A 25523-nucleotide genomic window follows, 5' to 3' on the forward strand; every position below is an offset into this window, starting at 1 on the left:
TTAGTGCCTCCACAAACACACAGAACCCTGTGCAATCATATCATGACTCAATGTCAACAACCTCCACTACTTTTACACAAAATCCTGGAGTGCCCCAGGAAACCTCTGAGAAAGGATGGCTCTCCAGCATATTTAACCCTGCTTCTACTCCCTCTAGTTCAAACCAGGATGTTATCAGTAATCAGGAATCTCAGAGCAGCAAAGTGCCACCTGGTTCACATGCACAACATACATCGAAACCAACAGTGGCACCTCATGGAATGCAGTATCAAGCGCCTAATCAGCCTGAATCACAAAGTTTTTTAACAGGTCTTTTTAAAGGGAGCTCAACTGAGGAAATCTCTCACACGGGCTCTAATCAACCCAAGCAAGGAGGACTGCTATCTGGACTTCTTAAATTTGGCTCAACCGGTGACCTATCTGACAGTGTGCCACAGCAGGCTCCCCGTAGCAATCAACCACCCAGGAGCAGTAATCCTCCACAGTTGCCTCATCAACCTCCCCCAGAACAAAATTCTTCAACCACACAGAAGGGGGGCTTTCTCTCAGGGCTATTGAAGTTTTCATCAACAGAAAATATACCACAAAATGCACAGCCCTCTGAAACAGAAAAACAGAGGAGCTTAACTGGCAATTACCCTGGTCAGCAGCAGACTTCAGATGAAACTGAGCAACCTCAGCAAAGGAAGCTGCTGTCTGGTTTGCTTAAATTTACTTCTTCTGAGAATATTTCAAGCAGCCAAACAGTCCAGCAACAAAGCAGTGTTAAACATAATCAGCAAGTTTTCAACCAACAGAATACTCCAGGACCAAACCAAGGGCCTCATTTTAAGAACAGAACATCAAGTCAGCAATTTGACCAACAGGAAACACGTAAACCGGGTTTTACCCGACAACAAACTGTTCCACTCCAGCAAAAACCATCCCAGCAAGGTGGTCTTTTGTCTGGTCTTTTAAGATTTTCTTCAGCAGACAACATAAACACACAACAGCAAACATCAATACAACAACAAGGAATTAGCCCAAGTAAATCTAGCCATGAGCAAACAAGGTCAAGGAATATCCCAATTTTAACCCAAAATCAACCACAAAACAGCTCAACACATAAAACAACTCCAGCAGGTGGTTTACTTTTTGGATTATTCAAATCCTCCTCAGAAAATACACCACAACAACAGCAGCCTGAAATAATTAATGAGACACAACAACAAATTAAAGTTCCATGTAGCCAGGCTGGTCAAACTGGTCAAATACAGCTGGAAGCGACAAGCCAATCTGGAGTGCTCTCTGGTTTGTTTAACAAGTTAACCAAATCATCTGACAACATTGACACAACCTGCCAGACAACACCAGCACAATCAATGCACCAGACAGCCAATAATCATACAGCCCTAATGAAGACACCACTGCAGACACAGTCACACACTGTTATTGCCGAACAATCTTCACATGAACATACAGAGAAAGAGAGGAGGACTCCACATACTGCCCAGCAAGGGTTTTTATCTGGACTGTTCAGCAAAAATGTAACTGAGGAACCTTGTTCTTATAATCAAGTGGAAAAGTCAGTTCAGATTACAGAACAAAAGGTGCCCTCAACTAAATTCACAGAGTTGCATTCAGGCATATTAAATAGTACTACATCAGACTTAGAAAGGGACAGCAGTAACAGAGTTGTTCCAGATCCTCTCAATCCAGGGAAGAGCAGACATGCTTTCATCAGTGCACCAGTCGCTATTGATGCTGACAGTTTAGACTTAAGGACATCAGCTACTTTCGCAAGATCTCTTCAGAGTCAGGCAACATACTCCTCAATTAGCACAGGTAATTTAGCTCAATTATATTATTCCGGCTCACTGCAGTCAGTTCACCCAATGGCTTATAGTGCAGGAAATATTCATTCTCTTTTACAAAGCCCTACAAATTCTTCAATAATGTCCATGCCGCCATATATTAGTGGAAGCACTCCCTCTTTGTATGGAGCTACAAGGCAAAATCCTTACCAAGGTCAATTATCCCCTTATGGTGTAAGTCCATCTTATGATGAAAATCAGTGGATCCATGGAAGTTCGATATGGCAACAGTTTCAGAATGAATCACTGAATTATCAGTTGCAGGAAGAGGATCAACGATATATACAGAGTGGTGAAGTTGCGTCATTACAGCCATCTTCTGTTTGCAGCAGTTCCTCAAATATCAATCAGTCATTTATCTCCTCTGCACCATGGCAAGATGTTGTTTGTCAGCAAGGGCAAATTGGACAATATCATATTGTGGGAGACAGGATTGATGATCCATATATCAAGAGGAAATTATGGAACAGCCATGAAGACTTAGGAAACAAAGAGTATACATCTAATGAGGAGGGTGCTTTGAATTTAACTACTAAGCAGAGTAATGCTAAGTTTGGGAAATGGCATTCATTTAATGATTGTAGCACTTACAGTTTGAATGGAGTTTCATATCATGAAGGCTATTACGAGGAGACTGTGCCAAACTTATCTTATTCAGCTAACTGGCAATATGGAACGGATAATGCAGTCCAACAAAAATGTAACACTGAAGGCATGATGTATCAGAGTCAGTTTAACTTGAATAAACCAGAATATTCAAATTTAACTCCAAGTGCCAATACTGAGACTGAAGACTCCCTGTACCTTGAAGACACTGAATGGTATCAGCAGTGGCTTGCACTGTTGGAGCAAGGAATGTGGTGGCCAGCAGAAGATGGTGACTGTGGCTACTTTGTCTACACTGATCATGAGTACATTTATGCTTTGCTTACAGATGCAGCAGGGGAATACGTGTATGCATGTACCCCTGAAGGTGAGTCTTGCGGAAATGCACAGAAGTTAGATAATTTTCCCAGTGCTTTCCTTTACAACGAAATGGTTTTAGTCTGTGGCTTTAAAATTCCACTGTACAATGAGGATGAGCTTCTTTGGTTGCCTGGTCAAGGTCACAGTGAGTCTCAACTTCTTAATGCGCCCTTAGATTTGTCTGCTGCCTATAGAAAAGGAAATCAGATAATGAATTTAAATCTTGAGCAGTTCTCAGAAATGTTTGAAAATTCATTTTTGTCACAAGGGCAACAAGGTTTAGATTTCACATCTTACAGATTAAACAAATTCCGTATAGATCCAAGACAGCTCAGTTATGTCCCTGAAGATCAGTGCAGAGATGTCATTGACCTTTCTTGTCATAATAAAAACCGGATAGGCCCTTATTGGAACAACCAGGAAATGAAGACATTTCTTGCTCAAAAGGTTGCTGTTTCCCTGAACTCTACTCCTACTGCAAATTCCAATCAACAGCTAATTAACAACTGTTACCATCCTAGCCAAAGACGGCGTTCATCCACTGGGGTTACAGTGAAGCATGTAGATGACATATCAGAGGAAGAATGGAGAAAGAGAGTGACTCCTGGAGAAGAACAACCTAATCGTCAAGTTAAAAAGATTTCTTCTCTCATATCCTCCTTTGTTGGCAAAACATCACAAGAGCAATCAGTCAAAACTAGCATATCCTCTTATCAAAGAGTGCCTGGTGATGCTCCTGACAAACATTCTAAGAATGTTTTTTCAACAGGTTTTCAAAGTCTGAAGTCAAAGATCATCAAAGAAGAAAATACTGCTGCTGTGCCCAAACCAGAAAGTGTTAAACAACAAATACAGAGGCCAGCTACCACACAGGGAAGAATTTTGCCTACAGTACCAACAACTGCTCAAGTGAGTCACCCTTCAATACAACCAAATACAACTTCACAGAAACCTAGACTGGCACGTCAGACCACTATGGGTCATCAAGCAACCCCGTCAACACAGCCAAATATCACAGTGTCCTCAGAATCAAGAGAGTCTTTAATTAAACATGGACCTCCTGGACAGCATGCAGCTGATAAGCCAGTGGATATACCATTGGAGAAACCATCTGAACAGCCTGGTATCATGAACTTTCTGAAATCTGCAGTAGGAATAGAGGAGCCCAAGCAGGAGCCCAGGACATCTCTTAGTCAGCAGAGCATAACAGGTAGCACTGCTTCTTTACCAGGCAGTACTACTACAAATAAAGAGGATACAGGAGTGTCAAATCTCTTTGGGTCAATTAGCAGCCTTTTTAATACTGAGACTTCTATACCACAAAAAACGCTAATGAAACCTAGTGGCACAGACGGTTCACTGGCATCAGCTCCCAGGCCAAAGGGAATACAGAAACAACAAACAATGGCCCAAAGTGGTCGCTCCCAGTCAGGTCAGATCCAATCCCCAAACAAAAGTATATCCCAAGAACTGTCTCAGAGTTCTTCCAAAGGCCCTGCTACAAGCCAATCAGAAACTATGCTGTCGACAGACAAGACAAAACCAGAAACAGGAACTAAACCATCTGGTGGACTGTTTGGATTTTCACTTGGAGAAATGCTGGGAGGATCACCAACAGTTGCCCAATCTGCACCCACACCTCAAACATCAACATCATCTACAGCTCCACAAGAAGAATCTCTTGGTAAAAGTATATTATCAATGTTTAGTGGGCCAAATCCACCACAGGCAGCAGCTAAAACAGGGCCTTTGCCTCAAGCACCTTCACCAAATGCAGCACCACAACCTCCTCAACAGGAATCACTTGGTAAAAGTTTATTATCAATGTTTGGAGGATCAAGTCCTTCACAGCCCCCTCCTCAAACCAAGCCTACTACTGAGGTTCCGCAACAGGGAGTTCCTCCAAAAGACCAGTCAACTACAGGATTCCTGCCTCAAGCACCTTCACCAAATGCAGCTCCACAACCTCTTCCACAGGAATCACTTGGTAAAAGTTTATTGTCAATGTTTGGAGGATCAAGTCCTCCACAGCCCCCTCCTCAGACCAAGCCTACTACTGAGGTTCCGCAACAGGGAGTTCCTCCAAAAGACCAGTCAACTACAGGATTCCTTTCAATGTTTGGTGGTCCAAGCACCCAACAGCCTCAAGCCCAAACAGGATCTATTCTAGGGGGAATCTTGCCTGGGTCATCAAGTTCAACTGATAGCCCAATGAAGGGACTGTTGTCAATGTTCAGTGATCCCACTCCACAAAGTCAGCCACAAGCAACCTCATCTCAGCAACAAAGAGTAGCCCAATCACAAACTCAACTACAAGAGCAACCCCAGACACAATCTAAACCACAAGCACAGCCGCAAACACAAGGGCAGCAATCCACCTCTGTTCTCGGGGGAATATTGGGTGGCTTGTCTGCCTCTAGTGAAAGTCCAAGAAAATCTTTGTTCTCCATGTTTGGTGGCCCCAGCACTCCTCAAACACCAGGAGGTGGTGGAAGAGCAAATATGTCTACGACCCCAGGGGCGGCAGCACCCAAAGAACCTGCTAAGGGTATACTCTCTGTTTTTAATGATGTTATGTCACCTCCACAGTCAACTCCTAACGCAGCATCTGCTATTGTTACAGCTACCAAAGACCCACCAGTTACTTCTTTACAACAAAGTTCTTCCCAAATGTCATCTGCTTCCAGTAGCCTTGTGCCACCGGCAGCCACCAGTGAAGTATCCAATGAACTTTCTGGAAACAAAGCTAGTACTAATTCAAGTGATATTTGTACTAGCCCATCCATTGATGCTACCAATTCTCATATCAAGGAGGCCACAGTTAAAAGTAGTGATATTGCATCTACAGAGCCAAATGTAGAATCTATCAAAAGACTAAAGGAAACCAGTACAAATAGTGCACCCCCGGATCCTTCTCCCCCTAAAGATCCACCAGCGTCAGGCCTGCTGTCTATGATTAGTGGATCAGGGTCACAGGCCATTTCAGATGGTCCAGGAAAAGGTTTACTTTCATTGTTTTCTGCGCCCAGTACTGAACCTAGTGCAAGCCAGGCAGGTCCTTCACCTGCAGGGGCCGCACCAGGGTCATCAGGCCCCAAGGACCCACCACCCAAAGGTTTGTTTTCCGTATTTGGAGGTTCTACTCCTCAGCCTTCTTCTCAGTCTGGAAGCTCATTATTAGGGGCTATGTTCGGAGGTGCATCACCCCAAACAGCAGCTTCTCAAACAGGAGGATCATTACTTGGTGGTTTATTTGGAGGGTCTGCTCCTCAGGCTGCTCCTCAAGTTGGTCCCACTAAGAATGGAGGCTCTGCTCCTCCGACAGCAGGACCTCAGGCAGGGCCATCCTTACTTGGAGGCTTATTTGGTGGATCTGTCCCTCAGGCTGCTGGATCTCAGACTGGAGGGTCTATTTTGGGTGGGATTTTTGGAGTATCAGCAGCTTCAACTACAGCACCTCAGGCTGGTGGATCCTTGGGTGGATTATTTGGGGGGGCTGCCACACAAACTTCAGCTCAAAATAGTAGCTCTATATTAGGAGGCATTTTAGGGGGATCATCCTCTCAAACAACTAGTGTACAGACTAGTGTATCTCCTCAGAGTGGCACTTCACCTGGAGCTTCTGCTCCTAATGAGATGCCTGGTAAAAGTTTGCTTTCGATGTTTGGATCTGTTCCCCCTGAAACACCCACTGCAACAGATACAGAAAAATCCAATGATGACAAGAAAGCTGACACTACTTCAGTAACTGTTTTACCAAAACCTTCTGATGACAGTAAAAATGCACCAACACCTGCTGGTCCTGAAATGTCTGTAACTGATACTGCTACCAAAAGCAGAGACCAGTCAGAAACGCTACAGCAACCTGTCAGTACAGTTCTTGAGGCAAACTTGCCAAAAGCTGATGGCAATGTCATAGACATTCAGGGCCAAGATGCTAACAAGCCAGCTGCTTTAGCTAATGATATTGAATCTAACAAATCTGAAATCTGTGCAACAGCAGAGCAGTCTGCAAGACCAGAGCTTGTTAGTATTCAGTCCAGTCAAGATACAATGCCACCTAAAACAAAAGAGCAGGTACCAGCCACTGAGTCAACTCCTGTGGCCCAGGGACAACAAAAGCCTCCAGAGCCATCTGTTGCTGACTCAGCAGCAGATACAGTTTCAGGCTTTATGTCCTCCCTTTTCAAAACATCAGCAGCTCCTGCTGAAGGTTCTCAGCAACAGCAAAAGAACTCACTTTTTGGACTGGGAGGAGCAGAAACCCAAGCTACAACTGGTCAGACTGGAGCATCACTGTTAGGGGGGATTTTTGGAGGGTCCAACTCTCAGACACAGGCTCCCCAGACAGGGGGATTACTAGGAGGTTTATTCAAAGTGTCAGCCCCCCAGTCTGGTCCTCAAACCACTGCCCCCACTACTGGAGGTTCAATATTAGGTGGGATGTTTGGAGGAGGATCCTCTGCCAAGCCTGTAGGTCCCCAGACTGGTGGATCATTACTGGGTGGGATGTTTGGAGGATCTGCAGCAACAGCACAAGCTGGTGGTTCTTTACTTGGAGGAATGTTTGGAGGAGCCACTGCTCAGACTGCTGGACCACAAACTGGAGCATCAATACTCGGGGGCATAGGTGGGTCTTTATTTGGGGGAATGGCACAACCATCTAAGCCATCTGAACCAATGCCACCTGAGTCCAAGCCAATACCTGCCACTATTCCACAGCCACAGATTAAGCATGAAAGTATACCACCAAAAATAGTACCATCTGACACTGAGACTAGTTCAAATAAAATGGTTGACTCAACCATACCAGATAACACTCAAGTGAAATCTGGCAGCCTAACAAGTAGTCGAGCAGTGGCATCTGAGGCAGCTGTTCCAGAACCCTCTGCTGTCCAAAGTGCTACAATAAGTACTACATGCAACATCACCCATCAGGTAGATAAGACTGAAATGGAAAACTCAGCTGTTGAGGGAGAAGTGATACATGAGGACCCCATGATCATTAAAGGAGACCCTGAAAGTAAAGAAAATGACAAATCTGCCCCACCTGATACCCAAGTAGCAGATTCTAATATAGTTCCTCCAGGCAATCAGTTGACGAATAATGCAGAGCCACCTCAACCTAAGTCTCTGCTTGGTTTTATATCCGCTCAGAATGATGCAGGAAAATCTTTTGGATCTTTATTTTCACCAAGAATGCCATCAGATGCTCCGTCAATGCCTCAAACAGAACCAGGCAGTGGTCTATTTTCAGGGTTAAAAACCCTGTCTGGAAGCCTGTTTCAAGAGGAAAAGCATATTGCTGGAAAGCAAGAGCCCCCCACCACTTCATTATTTGGGACAAAGATAAGTTTCCCTTGGCAGGCAGAGCAACCCAAGCCACAAGCTGCCCCCGATGTTATAACATCTCAACCTAAAACTAACAACAAGCCAGCAAGTGGTCAAACACATACTGTACAAAAGGCTGCAACATCTGATGTCCAAAAAACTGAATCGGTAGGTTCCACAGATGATGTAGCAAACCCCCAGATTTGCATCTCCACTCCTGATGTAGAGCCTTCAGCATCCCTGACCCCAAAGGAGAAGGAAGGGCTTGTAGAAACATACCCCTCTGCAGGTCCTATCTCTGGAGTGCAGCTGGACAACCAGTCCAACAAGGATCTATTGAATGCAAAAAGGCTAGTAAAAGCATAATAAATGGTATTCCCCCTCACCATTTATGATGCATTATCATTTTGGAAAACATGTATTCCCTGTCCAGCTCTGCAATCCATCCCCACTAGTGTACTTTAATCTTTAGCTTGAGTATATGTGGTATGTTTGTGTGCGTGGGTGTATTCTTTGATATGGGCAGTTTGTGTGTAGCACCTACATAATTGTGCCATTTCAAAACAGAATTCCAAGCTAACACTTAACTTTAAGAGACCCTATTTAGCATTTATTTATCAATATTTAATGCAATATTTATAAAACACTACCATTTTATAAGCAGATATATGGACATTTCATGTGCTTATTGTATTGTATTTGTCAGCACTGAAGTTCTCTCATGAAGAAAAGTTTATATTATTACAACTCTGTATTATTATAATGACACTAACTACTTATAGGTGCCAAAGGAGTTAGTTGCTGACAGATACATTAAGCAACTATTGTTAACATTAACTTTATAGTGTATTATAAACCATTCATTACATGTTTGTGTACTGCTTTTAAATGCTTAATAGGGGGACTTAAAGTGAACTTAATTTGTTTCAAAACAAAATTAGCATTTATATTTTATAATTCACAACTAAATGTACTCAATCATTTATTAGTTGATTGATGAGAGATCATTTCTTATGCAATTCCTCTGACCGAAACTGATTTATTAATCACCTGGACTCAAATGATGTCCATTTGATTGTTGCCCTCTGCACTTTTAAATCAACCAGAGTAATATCATCAGCAAATGAAAATTGTTCAGTAACCGTAATAGCCACATTTTGTTTCCTATTTAGTTTGTGAAGAGACATCTTTGTAGCGTCAAATAAAACCACGGCTGTCTGCAACATTATAAATAATGCAAATTTCGATTGAGCATGGAATTCTGATTTGTGTTGTCTTTATATTGTGATTATTATTTTACAACTATTTTTCAACAATTATGTTTATTCTTCAAAATCAGAGTTAGTAAATGCTTACCATTTAACTGAAAAACTCAAACTATAAGTGTAGCTTATCTGTATTCTAAAGAAAATTCTTAAGCAATGTCACTATAAATCGTAAAATGAAAAACATTTGGATCAACTCTGCATATTTTATTGTTTCATTTGTCACTCCTTACCAGCCATTGTGCACCATATACATGTGCTTGTCTTGTGGACAGCTCAAAGGGACGTATTTATATTTATATTTACAATTAAATATGCAGATTGTGTGCAGGAATATACCCTCTTTAGTGAGGACTAGCTGTTATAGGGATTTTATACTTTATACACGACAAAAAAGAGCATACATTTATGTGTTCCATCTACATTTTAAAATACAACTCCAATGTAGGAAAAGCATATGCAGTGAATATGGGCGTGATAGAAAAAGATACAATTTTGATTATTTTTATTTTTACATGTTAATTATTTTTCAACATGCAACAGCCTCCCTCCAAGGTTGGGTATCTTTTTAGGGCATTATATGTTGTGTGTGTACCATATCAACTAATCCTTTAGAGAGGCTATTGATAAAAGTAGATCTTTACTAAAAAGTGTAAGTGGGGTTTATTACAACCAAAAATGTATGAATTGTATTGTTTTGTTTCAGCAGTATTAAAAGAATTAAAAGTATTTCTAAAATTAAGAAGTGCTTAAAAGTTATTTATGTAACAACCCCCACTTATCTAGTGTTGTCTACTGGAAAAAATATAAACCACAAACAAATCTACAAATAGTTTTTCACCCAGTTTTCTAATTTCAAAAGAAGTATTCTGACTTTCAATATTTCCTCACTCCTCTCTTACCATTGTAGTCCAGTGGAAAGTAGTCGCTTCGGGTCATCAGGAAACCTGAGCCAGACCAGCTCCCAGCTTAGTGAGACAGGCCAGGAGAGCACTGGAGGGTCAGAACTGGAGGAGTCCTTCCACTCCTACCACAGCACTGGCTTTCACCCCTCCACAAATGGACAACCACGCACAAATGGACATATTCCCACGAATGGACACTCTACTGTCGGCGAGCAGGATATTCATAGGCTGTCACCAGAAGTAGGTCGGGGCCTGAAAAATGACACTCCAGCAGAAAGAGGGTTCTCTAAACTCCAAAGGTAGAGTTTTGTTCAGAATTCAACTTATTTTTTATGTGCTATAATGAAGCTCCATGGGGATTGAGAGATTTTCTCCATCTCTTTCTTCCTTTGTACTCTTATATCCATATAACCCAGGTTCCATGATGATGGGCCACCATTACCCTTTTCGCCACCCAGAGTTCGTTGGTTGAAGGCTATCAATAAAGTCAGGGTTCAGCTCCGGGAGGTAAGCAGCCTTCCACTTTAGCTCCCCCAACAATACCTCATCAAGTCTGACATTCTTAAACTGTTTCTCCCTACCCTGCAACACATGCACAAATATTACATCTGTATATGCACAAACATAAATTAACACCTGCAATTCTTTGAAAATGGTTGAGTTTATCCTCTCTGGTTGTTTTCAGATAATGCACTAAAATGTATTAGAATAACATATACCTGCAATTTCTCTGTGTTGGAGTTTTCCAGCAAAACATGTTTTCTCCTCTGTATTCTAATGGATACACACATACATAACTGGAAACTATGGAATCGACAGACAGATGTCTGATAGCCTTTGAGCAGCAACAATGGATCTATTAGGAATTTAAAGCCTCACTAAAGGCATCCCACAAATTATTTTCAATTTAAGGGTGAGTGTATAAGGGAGTGTATTTGATTTAGTTTCACCCACCCATACACTTACATGGTATTTTATTTTACAGACAATTGGTCAAAAGCTTGTTCCTTTGTTCCATAGCTGTCCAGCAAACATATACTACTTAAACATAGAGGTTAGATTATACTACTAAGTTTAAAGTATTATCATATTTGTAATTCATTTTAGATACTCATTCTCTGCCTCTTCTTTCTCTCTCAGTCTCATGCTTCATTGGTTAAATTCATCTTTTTTCATGGCACTGTGATTATGAGGCTTAAGTATACTGTCCATCTGACTTAAATCCACCACCCAGTACTTCATTGACCTACAGTCTAATTTGCATTAATGGTTGGTTCACTCATGAGAGTCCCTCTCATGTTCTACTGCAAATTGTGTCTACAGTGTTTGACTAATTTGTCACTTTATGTCATATTTACTTAAGATTGGTCACTTAGTTTTTCACAGATTGTTCTAAAATAATTTAAGGATATGTATGATGAACCAACATCTCAAATAATTGGGCCTCAGCAGGGGAACGTTTCTCTTGCCATTTTGTATTGCCCACCATCTACTCTAAACTTCTTCATCTCTTGATAGGGGCAGTACTAATGGGGTATTGATCAAAGTTTGAATCTAATAAGAGGGAAGAAATGAAAACAGGCAATTGTATCATCAAAGCTGTTTATCTCTTATCCATTTGTCATTGGTAAATACTGTATAATTCCCAGACAAAGGAATCCACCAGTAGCATAACTCAATGAGTAATAGGTGGTCATCAGTACGATTTGGAGCACATACATTTTGGTGCACATTGCTTTGAGCCCTCTCCTGTTATATTTCTCTTTTAGTGTCACAGGTGCCATGTAGCCTCATATTGATCCAATTTCCAATGCCATTTCTGCAAGATTGTGTCCAGCATATTGAGTTGAGATGTTAAGTCATGCATCTAAATCCAATCAGAAATCTATAGAGAGTGGTCATAATAAAACATCTCTCATCCCAAACCCCCTTGATTAAGCCTTTTATGGCACGGCAGTAAAGAAGTAGCTTAGACAGTCTTCTCTTGGCTCCATTATGATGATTGGTTCACATGCACTGATTGAAATGACTGTTTACTGTAAATGGTGGCTGATTGAAGACTAGTGTATTAATGGAAAGCAAGGTGAACACTGTCTAAGTGCTATTTATTACGGAACATAGGGAAACACTTTTTGGTTGTTAATCTGTCAAGCAGTGTCATAGTGACCAGCATAATAAGAATGCTGTCACTGTAAAATATCCTCACATGCTTGTTTACATCAAATAATAGAGTGAGATGAGATGTGTGGCATATTTTGTTTCCACATTTTTTGGCAGCAATTGCACCCAGTGGCAAATCTAGAGCAGCAACTGGAACTGGCTGTCAGACCCAATTCCAATATAAATGTCATTACCTATATTTGATGTGATTGAGCAGTTAGCCTTGAATAGAAATTCCTTTGTCTCTTCTTTTCCATCAACAAGATAAAAAGCAAGAAAATTAAGAGTTCAGGGAAACCAGTGGTATTGATATGTTTATCAGGCATGTTTTCAATTAAACAACCAAACATTCATGTTAATAGAAAGAGAAACATTGCAAATTGCAGCAGCTGGTAGATGTAGAAACACAGAGAGGGGTGAATGAGACTGAGAATTGGCAGTCTTACAGCCCCAGATTAGCTGTGTGCTGGAATACATTGCCAGAGGACAGAAAGAGAGAGCACAGAAAGCATGCAAGAGGGGTGGGAGGGAAGTAGGGATGGCTACTTAACCGAGGGTGAACTGCTGTGTGATTGTGGTCTACCACTGTCGCACTTGCCGTTCCAGTGGTAGAAATGAGGAATTCAGCATTCTGCTTCTCTTATCAGTTAAAGAAGATCTGCTGCTTTGATTGAGGTAGAACAAGATATTCAGTAATACACATGGGGATGAATTTTGAAGAAAGAAAATGAAGTTACCATTACTGATCTGCTGAGCCACCCTCCATGTGGATTTAATTCATCTTGTGGGATGATATCTACAGGTTGTTATTGTTTATTATTTTGTCCTATAAGGTAAGGCTAACATTTTAATATTTATTTCTGTTCTTTTGTGCACTTAATATGTTTGTGCAGCATTAATTTAATTAAAACTTGTAGTAATAGATACATGATGTTTGGCCCATACATTCAAAAAGTCTTATGTGCTTTAATACTTTGACAGGAATTACTGATTTTACACTAGTTTTTTTGTTAGTCGCTGAATCTAAAATCTTAATAGAAAGTGTCTTTATTTGATGAGATTAAAACTTGAAAACTAGAAAAGAAGATACATTGTTTTTTTTTATCCAGGCCACAGACCATTTAGTAAGGAGAGAAAAGAGATTGCTGTAGGCTACTACTATGACAAGCCTGGAAAATGGTCATGACCCCAGACAGCCCCTCAACCTCTCTCTATCCTGGCCAGTTAACGAATAAATCACAGACTATTAGAGTGCATGCACAGCGAATCATGGCTATCTGTAAAAAAGGACCATTGTGTGGGTATTTGAAAATTATTTTAAATGTAATGTTATACAACAAATATATTTGTCTGTTCGTGTTTATTTTTAGAATATAAACACTCATCAAAAATTAAACATTTATACGTGATTTACTGAGATGCATCATGTTCCTAGTTAATTTCAGTTGCCTGATTTCATTTAGCAGATATGCTTATAGTTCACATTTTATTCAGTTCAAATTCAGTTGTGATAGGGAAGTTCTATTCTGATAGGCTCAATTATACTTTCCTGCCAACCTAACCCTTATCAGGCTAGCGCACACCTTCTGTGCTCAAGCTCTTATTGCATTGCTGGGGAGGGTTGTTGTAGTTAGCAACTATCACTTCTCTGGAATAATTTACTTAATGGAAGTGACAATTTGCTCTGCAAAACTACAGCTAAGGCATATCACAGTTATGTTACCATATTAAAAAAATGTACAGAATAGTTGTTGTCAGCTTGTTAATTGAAACAATGGAGAAAAATACCCAAAGATTAGTGTGCATCTTTCTTAATCCAAAGTGCAAGGCAGTTTAAAGTGTGTGTGTGTGTGTGTGTGTGTGTGTGTGTGTGTGTGTGTGTGTGTGTGTGTGTGTGTGTGTGTGTGTGTGTGTGTGTGTGTGTGTGTGTGTGTGTGTGTGTGTGTGTGTGTGTGTGTGTGTGTGTGTGTGTGTGTTATTTAGACTAATTATAACCTTTATGTAACTTAAAAAAAACATTTTTAGGAGACCTCACAAAGGCTATAGCCCCACATTTGGCAACAGAGTTAATGCAATAAAAGATACAAAAGAGACAGGGATTTTATTTTAAATATTTAATGTTCATAAAAGGTGGCATTGAACAGTGAACTCAATTAAAGTGTCAAGAAATTCCAAAAGAATTTCATATTCTCCAATTCTAACAAATCCTACTGTGTCCAGTTCACAATGTTAATGCAGGTTGAGTTCCAAGCAGCAGAGACCATTAAGGTTATAGGGACTTCCAAATTTCTCATATGATTATCTAAATGGTTACGCTCAGTGGTCAAAGCTGATATCTCTTAGCTGTGTCTAGTATTAACCAGGACTAAATGGGAAAAGATAATCACTCAAACGTGTGCCCGCTCTGTTTTGTAAACAAGTTTATATTTATCGTTTCTACCAAGTGGTTAACATGCAGCAATTAATTTTGATGCACACTGAGACTACTTACCTTTCTAGATCATGTAGTGCTATCAGATAGTTTAATGTTGTCTACAACTCTGTAGTGTGTATACTAGATAATGGGTCAGAGCTATCGAGCAGTGCAGCTGGTATGGGTGTGAAAGAATGACATGGCCTTAGAGGAGAGAATTGACCTGTCATCTAATTACCATGCTGTCTCTCCAGAGCATCCTAATTACAGAGATCTAAACAGCTGCATGGTGTTCATTCTGCAAGTTGCCACACTGAATGAAGAGGTCAGTTAAAGAAACACTGTCTATATTATCCCTATACTGTATTGAGTTGCAAATAGTGGCTTCAAATATGAGTACAGGATTTAATGTGTGTATAAATGTATCAAACTGACTCTTTCATCTGTAAATAAAGAAGCATTCTGCCCTTTTTTTTAAGCAAATACATCTACTACACACACAGTTTGTTAACAGTTGAAACCCTTGAAACTACCTTGTTATCACAGCGTCAACATTTAGAATTCCATTTTGCTTTTCTCTCTGTACTATCTGGTTTGTTGGTCAGAAGAATAGAATTCCAGTAATTCAGTGATTTATTAAAATCTATGGAAGTTATTATTATTTGGTGGTTTAATGATTAAGTTTGGTAACTATTTTATGGCAGAGACATAGTAGAATTATCACATCAAATGAGTTTCAGATAATATTTCCCATAGTAAATTACATTGAACACTCAACAAATTAAAATCAAATACATATTTCCACTGCTTAGTCAACAAAAACTAACCTAGTTTTCTCTTATTAGACAACATGCAGGAACTCAGTTATTGACATTTAAGATGCTGACATATGCCTTCACCACCCTAAGGAGGAGTCACTGAGGCAGTGGTTTTTCCATGTGTGGGAACAGTTGATCAAGTGTGCCACTACTCAGGGATGTTCCCAAGAGGACACCTCAATATTCAGGATGAGCCCTACAACACAGAACAGCTTCCACTCTCACCCAAGAGGCAAGACCTGCAGAAGAAGAGATCAAAGAGCCCCAAAGCGGAACAAGGCCTGCACGGAATGCTGCAGGACAGTCTGCAGGGCCCAGACAATAACACTCCTCACAACCTGTCATCAGTGGGCACATCCTGCACTAAAGCAGACCTCTCCCCATCTGGGGAAGACAGCAGTTCTGATAGCCATGCTGGCATTGGGGTTGTGGAGGACTCTATACCTAGGCTCATTAAAAGGATTAATAATGAAGAAGAGTGGGAGGAGACCGAGGATGACGAGGCAGATGAAGGTTCTAGTAACATAGTGGAACATATCCTGAAAGAGCTTAAGGGCATCAACAAGATCCAGGAGGAAATTTCTGACCTGAGACAGTACATCACGTCTGTGCGAGGCTCAGTGGATGAAGTATCCTGTTGTGTTGATGCGGTGCTTAGTGAAATTGGTGAGCTGTACTCTGGGGCTTCAGCTGAACCTCATCCCAGTCCGGCTTCTAAAACTCCCAGGATCAGACGAGGAAGTCTGGGTCGACAGAATGCCATCACATCTCTTCACAAGATAGACACCACTCCACTGTTGGAACGCAAAGATTGTGGTAAAGATTCAGGATGCATACGATCTCACAGATCACCCAAACAATGGATTGTTGATCATGTTACTCTCCAATCAGACCAGCAAACAGACCAAGAGACCTCAGCACAGACTTCAAACATGCAAATGCTAGGCCCTACAAAACCTGACTTCTGCTACCTAGAGCTTCATCAAGCCCATGACTTTGAAAGTACCAGCACTTTGTCATCATGTCACAGCTCCAACTGCCTAGAGGCAGGCTTTCTTTCAGGTGACACAGAGTATGACATGTGTCCATCAGTGGATATGCAGCACAGCATAAGTGGAGAAGGAGGTTGGAGTATGGAGGACATCTGCTCTTGTGCAAATGATGGAGAAGAGCTAGAGAATTTATTAGGTGTTTGGGATAGGTGTGCCACAGAGGAGACACAAAGCAGCACAACAGGTCATTCTTCACACAACAGCTCTGAGCATCTCTCATTACTATTTGGACACCATTACAACTCTATTCCGAGTTCCCCCAGTTTGGTAGACTGGAGGCCCACCAGAGTACAAAACGAGGAAGAAAACTTGGAGTGTGACTGTGCTGCAAACTGCCCCTACTCACGAAGTTCTGGTTACCACACCATGGACGTCTGTGCAAATGCTGAGGGCAGTGGGCCATCCAGGAGTGTGAGTTGCTCCACTGTGTTGTTGACAGACTGTGATGATGGTTGCCTGGAAGCACATTCACTATGTGATGACTGTCCATCGTCCGGTGACACTCTTAATCTGGGCTCTGCCGATAGTTTGGACAGGGAGTGGACAGATCCCAGCAACTCCAGGGATGAAGCAAGAGAATCTTTGTCACAGGATTCTTCCGTAATAGATTTCGAAAGCACAGACAACAACCCCAATGTAGGGTTTGATATAACAACATTTAGCAAGGCTGTACTGTCTTTCAGGTCAGCTTTGAAAGGGGCTTTGAAAAAGTTGGAAGGCCCCAACACTGAAGATGTGAAAGATGATACGGGGACTGAGGCATCTCCCTCCCCTGTCAGACAAGCCAATGAACCCAAGGAGGAGCAGAGTACTACAGATTATACAGAAGGAGAAGTTAGTCTGACAGAGAATCACACTCAATTTGGCACACTAAAGGACGACAGTGAGGCTTCAGTCTACATGGATTGTGGTGATATACGTGAGAACCTGTCATGCTCCCTTCAAGGATCCCCCCGTGAAGGAAGCCACTCTCCTTGCACCCCTACTGAGTATCATTCTGTAGAGATCTCACAGGGCAAAGGAGACTGTCCAACTGATGGGGAACATTCAAACCTTGACTTAACACCAGACCATTGTCCAGCAGGGCGGGGTGAGAGCCCACTATGTCCAGTGCTTAGTGCAGATGAGGTAGGGTTAAGTCCAATTAGGGAAAACCACATTCTTGATGAGGTAGGCCAAGAAAAGCTCACTGATGCAAGTCACGGAGAGCGAATAGCTAATTTCCAGCGCATTCTGCGAGAAAAGAGGCATACGCGTCATAGACTGTCCAAATCTGCTCAGGGATCCCAAGGGTCTCATGGCTCTCAAGGGTCTCAGGGATCCCAATCTCAAGACGAGTTTATGCCAGGTATTTTTAAGGATATTTTCTTTTACTTTTACCACCTGCAAGCCCAGTAATAATATTTTGCAATTGCACTCAGATCAGTTTGCTCAACTTTAGCTACACCACACGATTTAGATTTCTAATACGATTTTGTTTTTTCTTTACAGAGAATTGGAGAGAAGATTACCAGGTCACTCATGTATTATTAGCTCCATATTCAAATTATAGTTTGTTTTTTCTAGTTAATTTGAATAATTGTGTGGATTTTCTCCCATTATTGGTCTTGCTGTTCTGTGTCACAGCAGAATTGAATTTGTGTAGTTAAAAATTGTTACTTAAAATCTAGGAATGCTTATTTGCACTCCAAAGCATAATGCACATTATTATGTGGGTAAACATGTAACATTTGTTGAAAACTTAATATTTTCCCATCACTTAAATTATTCTGTACAATAAATAGTTTATCACTGGTTTGATTAATCTTGTAACTTCAGAGTGTGATTTCTCAATTCGGTTCCCAGTGCTAGTGTTGTGCAGCCACTTTATGATTTTCCCTGAAGTCTTTCAAACACTAAAAAAATCTCTTACTGTGAGTGAACCACAGAGTGATCTCTGCTTTCAACTTCTGTCATCTGAGAGATTTATGAACAGACACTGATGAAAGATTCTACCTTTGAGGAAGAAGTAAAATACCTTGTAGTGCCCAGTTCACTATTTTAGTGATTTTGTGAAATCCTCACAAAGGCTTGCTTTTATCTTCTTCCTCTAAGTTATGGTGTATGGGTTGTCTCTAAGAACACTAAGAAAGTTACAACAAACAGATTTTATTTGCATCTTGACCTGGGAAATAGAACTTATTCTGTGGTTTTGTATCTGCATATTGTTTGTCTACCATTGCATTTCACTTAACATCATTTACAACTTCAGCAACATTTACTTGCTGAAAATGTGTTTAAAAGGTATCATCCCATATTTTTAATTTGACTTTGCATGTTCTGTAACATTAGAGAGGTGAAACTCAACCAAATATACTTTCAATTCCCTTTCTCTTCTCATATTACACTGATACATTTCTGCCTTTTAAAGATGTCAATTTAATTTCTCACAATACTTCTAGGTTCGAGATGAAGAACCAAATGCTAGACAAGCCTGGGTCAAACCAGGGTAAGTCATATCATTGAAACCAACATTTGGTTTGCTTAACACTATTTTGAGTGATTTGGGGTTTTATTTAAGTAGTAACTGAATAAGAAGCAATACATTTGTATTTTACTACTGTTTAATACTTTGACTTTAGTCATGTGGCCTTTTTGTGATTACAGTGAAAATGTCCCACTCTACTGTGCTGTGTGAGGATTTTTTCACTTATACACTGTTTTTTTGTGCATAGTGGTGGATCGGGTCTGTATGGAATTGATAGCATGCCAGACCTTCGTAAAAAGAAGCCTATCCCCTTGGTCAGCGATGTGGTCAGTACTACCTGTCATTAGTCTGCTGTATATTGTATGTCAACTATCATCCTGTTTGTTTTGCTCTTTCTTTGTGATTGTATGTTGTTTTATTTGTTAAACCACCACAAAAGTCACAGTTATTCTTATGCGTCTGAGCTCAATTCGGGATGAGATTGTTATCAACAAATGGAGACAAATATGAAACTAGATTTCTAATTTCTCTCTCCTTCCTCTCTTAAACCTGAAACTATTCCCCACAACTCTCTTGAATGCATTCACTCTCCTTGGTCAGGCTATGGTAAGTTAATAGAACCCAGTTGCCACTCCCTTCTCTACTAAAGCAAAAAGTATCAAGTAGGACAAACGAAACAGTAGTTGCCTCAAACCTATCTGTCTATAGCATGTTGATCTCTTTGATCGAAGACCTCTTGTTCAATAGAAATGAAAATATTTGCATGCATCCTCTTGGTCATGGGTAGTTTTTTTCTTCCTACTTGATATTATCATTAAAACATATAATCAGAAAATCCTTTTGGTTTTTATTTTTCCTCACCTGATGAGCTATGTACAGGCAAATGATAAAAATGGCAATCACAAAATACATGGGTAGAATACTCTACTAACACTCACAAAAATGTGTTGCTCATGGCCCTGTTGTTTTATATTGTTGACAGTTGTATACCTTTATCCTTTGTAGTAATCTCCTCTTCATTAGTTGCATAAAACTAATAATACTCACATGGGTTTTCTGATCATCTGGTAAGGATTCCCTGATGGGGGAAAAAATTCAATGATAACCCTACTGACCACCCTTTTAACCACCCTGCCCACCCTTGTAACCACACTGACCTTCATTTATTATTGTAATATTATGGGCCTGTGCTTGATTTTGGGTTGTATAAGTGTTTATTAAATGCTAACTTGGCTTAATTTTTGTTGTTGTCACCTGTTCAGTCTCTTGTACAAGCCAGGAAGGCGGGGATCGCGTCTGCTATGGCTGCACGGTCTTCAATCAAGGATGAGGAGCTGGTGACTATAACTCCTTAAACTTCCTTTGTCTTCATTATACAATGATTCTTGATATAGAATGATCATTTCCACCTAAATTCAGTGCACTTATGGTGTCCACATGTCTCATTTAGGAATTGTGTTACCTAACAACCTCCATTCTGTCTATCAATATAGAAAAACCATGTGTACAAGAAGACCCTGCAGGCTCTCATTTACCCCATATCTTGCACTACGCCACATAACTTTGAGGTGTGGACCGCCACTACTCCCACATACTGTTACGAGTGCGAGGGGCTGCTGTGGGGAATTGCCCGACAAGGCATGCGTTGCTCCGAGTGCGGTGTCAAGTGCCATGAGAAGTGCCAAGAACTGCTGAATGCAGACTGTCTACAGCGTGAGTGTTGCCCAGAAAACCTTTAAAACTGTTGCCTATGGGTGATCAAAGTCTGTTGACTAGGGAGGTACAACACAGTGTTTTATTTTATTTTATTTTTATTTTTTTATATTCCTATTAAATGTTTAGGTGCTGCGGAGAAGAGCTCTAAGCATGGAGCTGAAGACCGGACTCAGAATATTATCATGGCCATGAAGGACAGGATGAAGATCAGGGAAAGGAACAAACCAGAAATCTTTGAGCTCATCAGGGAAGTGTTTGTTATTAGCAAAGCCATCCATGCGCAGCAGATGAAAACAATCAAACAGAGCGTACTGGACGGCACCTCGAAGTGGTCTGCCAAGATCACAATCACAGGTATCCCATTCATAAAAATCAAGATTAAGATTAAAAATTATAAATGAATCCACATCTTAAAATGTACTCCTTAGCATCAGTCTTAGCAGTATATTATTATTATGAAATATGCTAATGTTGGCTTCTTGTGTCTTTGTTTCTCTGTCATCGTGTTAGTTGTTTGTGCCCAAGGACTTCAGGCAAAGGACAAGACAGGATCTAGTGATCCATATGTCACTGTTCAGGTGGGAAAGACCAAGAAAAGAACCAAGACTATTTATGGCAACCTCAATCCAGTCTGGGAGGAGAAGTTTCACTTGTGAGTCACCAGAATTTCTTGGTTATAAACTGTAGCTTCATCACTTACATATTTTACAGTTGAGGTATAACACACTGTTTTTTAATGAAGCTCCTTTTAAGAGTATATAATTGCAGGGTATACACTATACACTTCATCAGTGAATGATGTTTTGAATATTTTTTTTAAATGTCACGCATTTTCTTAATCCGTGTTCTTCATAAACCCTGCACCAACTCTTTTATCGTCTATGAAATTTCATTTTTGTATTTTGTGGCTCTTCACATCGTATTGACAGTTTTTTTTCATGTTTTCTATTAGTGAATGCCACAATTCCTCAGACCGAATCAAAGTGCGTGTGTGGGACGAGGATGATGACATCAAATCGAGGGTGAAGCAGCGTCTGAAGAGGGAATCGGATGATTTTCTGGGCCAGAGTATTATTGAAGTCCGAACACTTAGCGGAGAAATGGACGTCTGGTACAACCTGGGTAAGTTGTCTTGTTCCGGGACTGTAAGAAGTATGCTGTATATTTGGAGAGAGATAATAACAATTTAAAAAACTTTATTTGTATGCAACAAGTGAAATAAAAGTGATAAAGGAATAGAATATTGTCAAAAAACAGATTTAATATAAAAAAAAGCCTTCCTGTAAAAGTGTGTTTTGATGTGATGTAAAAGAAGGCACAGAGTTTGCTAACCTAAGTTCCACAGCTGCAGCGCTCAAATGGAAAACATTTGGTTACCTTTTGTAATGAAGTGGGCTGTGGTAGGGTCCTGCCTGAGGAGTGCAGGCTGTGGCAAGGCTCATAGACTGTGAGTAAATCTATTATATAGGTGGGAGTAAGACCAATTAAGGTTTTAAATGTAATTAGTCAAAGTGTACAGGTAGCCATCATAGCATTGCAAGGATGGGAGTGATATGGTCTTGTGTCTTGGAATTTGTTAAAAGTCTGGCAGCTGAGTTTTGAACAAGCTGGAAACAGGAGATGGCCTTTTGGCTGAGCCCTGAATACAGGGAATTACAATAATCCGGTCATGACGAGATGAATGCATGGATGACTTTTTCAAGGTCCGCTTGAATCATGCTTTTTCCTAATTTGGAGAAAGCATGATTGTTCTACCTTGAAAAAATGTGGTCTGTTACATTTGTGAATTTTCAGATACAAAGCATCTAATGAAAATTGGTTGTAACTCATTCAAAAACTTACAAACTCACTTACTCTTATTTAGCATGCTGCATATGTTCTACAAAGAGGGCTGTATTTCTCTTTGTGGTGGAACTATGAAATATATAGTCCGTGGGACCCTCAAGCAAAGATTTGATATAAAGATTTTTTTTCTTTATCCTGGAGTTCTCGGATCAGAAATTCATTAGGTGTTCCTCATATACTATGTTTTGCCTAGTTCTACCTCAAGCTATTTCTTTAATGCTTTCTCCCCAGCCAGAAAGGGAATCAGCTACAACAACTTAGATTTCATTAGCTGGTTACATTGCTTTGTCTTAAATGAAGGATTGATCTACTTCTGATGCGGCTTGTAGTCTTGTCACATCTGTATGGTTCTGTTTGATGTTAAGTGTCCTGTTTTCAGTAAGGCAAGTCAGTGGTTTGTTTGAACCTCATTACCCATGTCTCTATTCCCTGCAGTGACATTTGTGTTTTTTTATTTATTTTTTACACAGGGAAGCAGCAGCCCCAAGGTCCATATTGGTCTGAATGACAATACTAGCCCTCCCTTGCAAGCTTATTTCATGAAATGTTAAATGAGTCCCATTGCACTTGCTGACAGTTGTGCTCATTTCAAGAAAACCCACTAGTAATCCCCAGCACTATCGTCTAGTGAATGAAAATATTTTCATTAGGATGAGACCTGAATATAGCCACACAGGAACACAGGAGCTTCTTGATCAATCCCATGTACTGTTATGTATCAGTACTTATAAAAAACACATAAAATAAAGGCAGGGGGAATTATATATCTTTCAGTTTTCAATCTTAGGATAAACAATCCCCCAGAAGTTAACTGACACGTTAACCAGCCCCTGACATCATGTCTCACTGCTTCCATCCCTACCCTTCAAAAACATTCCAGTATCTGGGATATTTTTCTACATGCACTTTGCTTTTAAGAGTAATGAGTTCAGTTCCTAAGCACAAAGCATTTCTTGTGTCTCCTTGATTGAAGTGCTGAAATTGCCTTCACCATAGCAATAATAAATCTTCTCCTGCAACTGCATGGCACTGAATATAAACATGCCTATAAATATGCTGCTGTTTCTTGTAAGCTGGGGGATATGAAGTGCTCAATTTAATACCTCTCTGATAATCTCATCAACACAATATTCCTTTGGTTAGTAAGCATTAGGAATTGTACATTTTGAAGCATATCAATGAAAGCAAAAATGAATTATCAGTCATGTAATATGCCTCATCCATTTCAAACATTGTCCGTTCTCTATCTCCTTTTTCTGCTCCGTAATGCCCCTCCTTCCTCCCCTTTCTCCTTGTGATGTGTGATTATCAAGTAGCAGCACTCCAGTCGGAAATCGACCGCTCCGCCGACATGTACAAATTACCCCTAATGATGTGCCTGTCAGGGCAAATAGCAGGGGTGAACCGCCGAGCACTCCACCTCCAGAAAAGCTCCGGCTCAAGTGTCTTCAGTGATCAGGCACAGATCCATACAGCCCACTGCCATTGTCTCCTTCTACACTATCAGCTGGAGGACTTCTATTAGTGCTGCCGGCTCTGCACTGCCATCAAATTCTAGGAACAGAACCCCCTACAATAGAAGTGCCATGTTAATAGTCTGTAATTAGTGTTGTGTTAACAGACCTGGTTTAATTTGCCTCAGTGTCACAGATTCGGACTGGAGTTATGAATCTAGAATGACTGCATGTATGTCTGTTTCTGTGGCCGTGTATCTACATGACTGTGTTTGTGTTTGATTACAGAGAAGAGAACAGACAAGTCAGCTGTGTCAGGTGCCATTCGCCTCCAAATCAATGTGGAGATCAAGGGAGAGGAGAAAGTGGCTCCATATCATGTGCAGTACACCTGTTTGCATGAGGTACTTGATTCTATAGAGACCACAAGTTGTGTTGTGTCAATAAACTAAACACACAGGATATTCTGCATGTTCAGTATACTAAAGCCTTTAGTTTTAAGCACAGTGTCTAACTAATTACCTTTAATTATATTACATTTTCCTTGGCATTGAACAAAAAAACTCTGAGATCTGAGATATTTTTATAACAATTATTTAATCTCACCTCTTCCCTGAAAAACCTATCAAAATAAAATTCTAATAGGGCATAAGACACGTATGTTTCCATAATCAGGAAGGTCAAAAAAAAATTTAACCTCTCATCATCTTCCGGGCACATGATTGTCAAAATATCCTTGAGCATGGCAATGTACTCATCATAAATGATTCTGGTGACTCGAAGCCTTTATCTATGTTCCCAGGTTCCTGTCCATTGTATACTGTAATGAGATCTTGTTGATGGTATAGTATGTTTAAATGTCAATAACACAGTTCCTTTCCATTTCAGAACCTGTTTCACCATTCGACTGATGTGCTCGGTCAAGGTGTGGTAAAAATCCCAGAGGCTCGTGGAGATGACGCATGGAAAGTCTACTATGATGATGTGGCACAAGATGTAGTGGATGAGTTTGCCATGCGCTATGGGATTGAGTCAATCTACCAGGCCATGACGTGAGTCAGTGATATATCACAGTCGACGATGAGGATTGTCCCCCTATAGCTCTCTATACCTGTCCCTGTGTTTGTCACCTCTTTATTCCACCCTTTTCCTTGCCCTCCCTTTTGCTCTCAGTGCTATTGTCGTTGGCTGTTGGCCTTCAAATGAAGGAAAGTCAATTATAAGGACGAGGAAGGATTTGTCTCCATGAAATGTCATGCTCCATACAGATGCCTCTTA

At 40.5% G+C, this 25523-nt stretch overlaps 1 protein-coding gene across 2 annotated transcripts in view; it reads left to right on the forward strand.

The window, feature by feature from the left end:
- The window catches only part of LOC133995775 (protein unc-13 homolog B-like), a 70555-nt gene that overhangs the window by 29761 nt on the left and 15271 nt on the right, over positions 1 to 25523 (forward strand). For both annotated transcript variants that reach the window (XM_062435255.1, XM_062435256.1), the window contains 11 exons: positions 10326 to 10619; positions 10737 to 10827; positions 19205 to 19251; positions 19478 to 19556; positions 20493 to 20567; positions 20724 to 20943; positions 21073 to 21300; positions 21457 to 21598; positions 21899 to 22068; positions 24534 to 24649; positions 25134 to 25297. In XM_062435255.1, the coding sequence (XP_062291239.1) occupies positions 10326 to 10619; positions 10737 to 10827; positions 19205 to 19251; positions 19478 to 19556; positions 20493 to 20567; positions 20724 to 20943; positions 21073 to 21300; positions 21457 to 21598; positions 21899 to 22068; positions 24534 to 24649; positions 25134 to 25297 (1626 nt within the window). The remainder of the gene's footprint in view (positions 1 to 10325; positions 10620 to 10736; positions 10828 to 19204; positions 19252 to 19477; positions 19557 to 20492; positions 20568 to 20723; positions 20944 to 21072; positions 21301 to 21456; positions 21599 to 21898; positions 22069 to 24533; positions 24650 to 25133; positions 25298 to 25523) is intronic.

The sequence above is a fragment of the Scomber scombrus genome, chromosome 15 (assembly GCF_963691925.1).
Source record: "Scomber scombrus chromosome 15, fScoSco1.1, whole genome shotgun sequence".
NCBI classification, from domain to species: domain Eukaryota; kingdom Metazoa; phylum Chordata; class Actinopteri; order Scombriformes; family Scombridae; genus Scomber; species Scomber scombrus.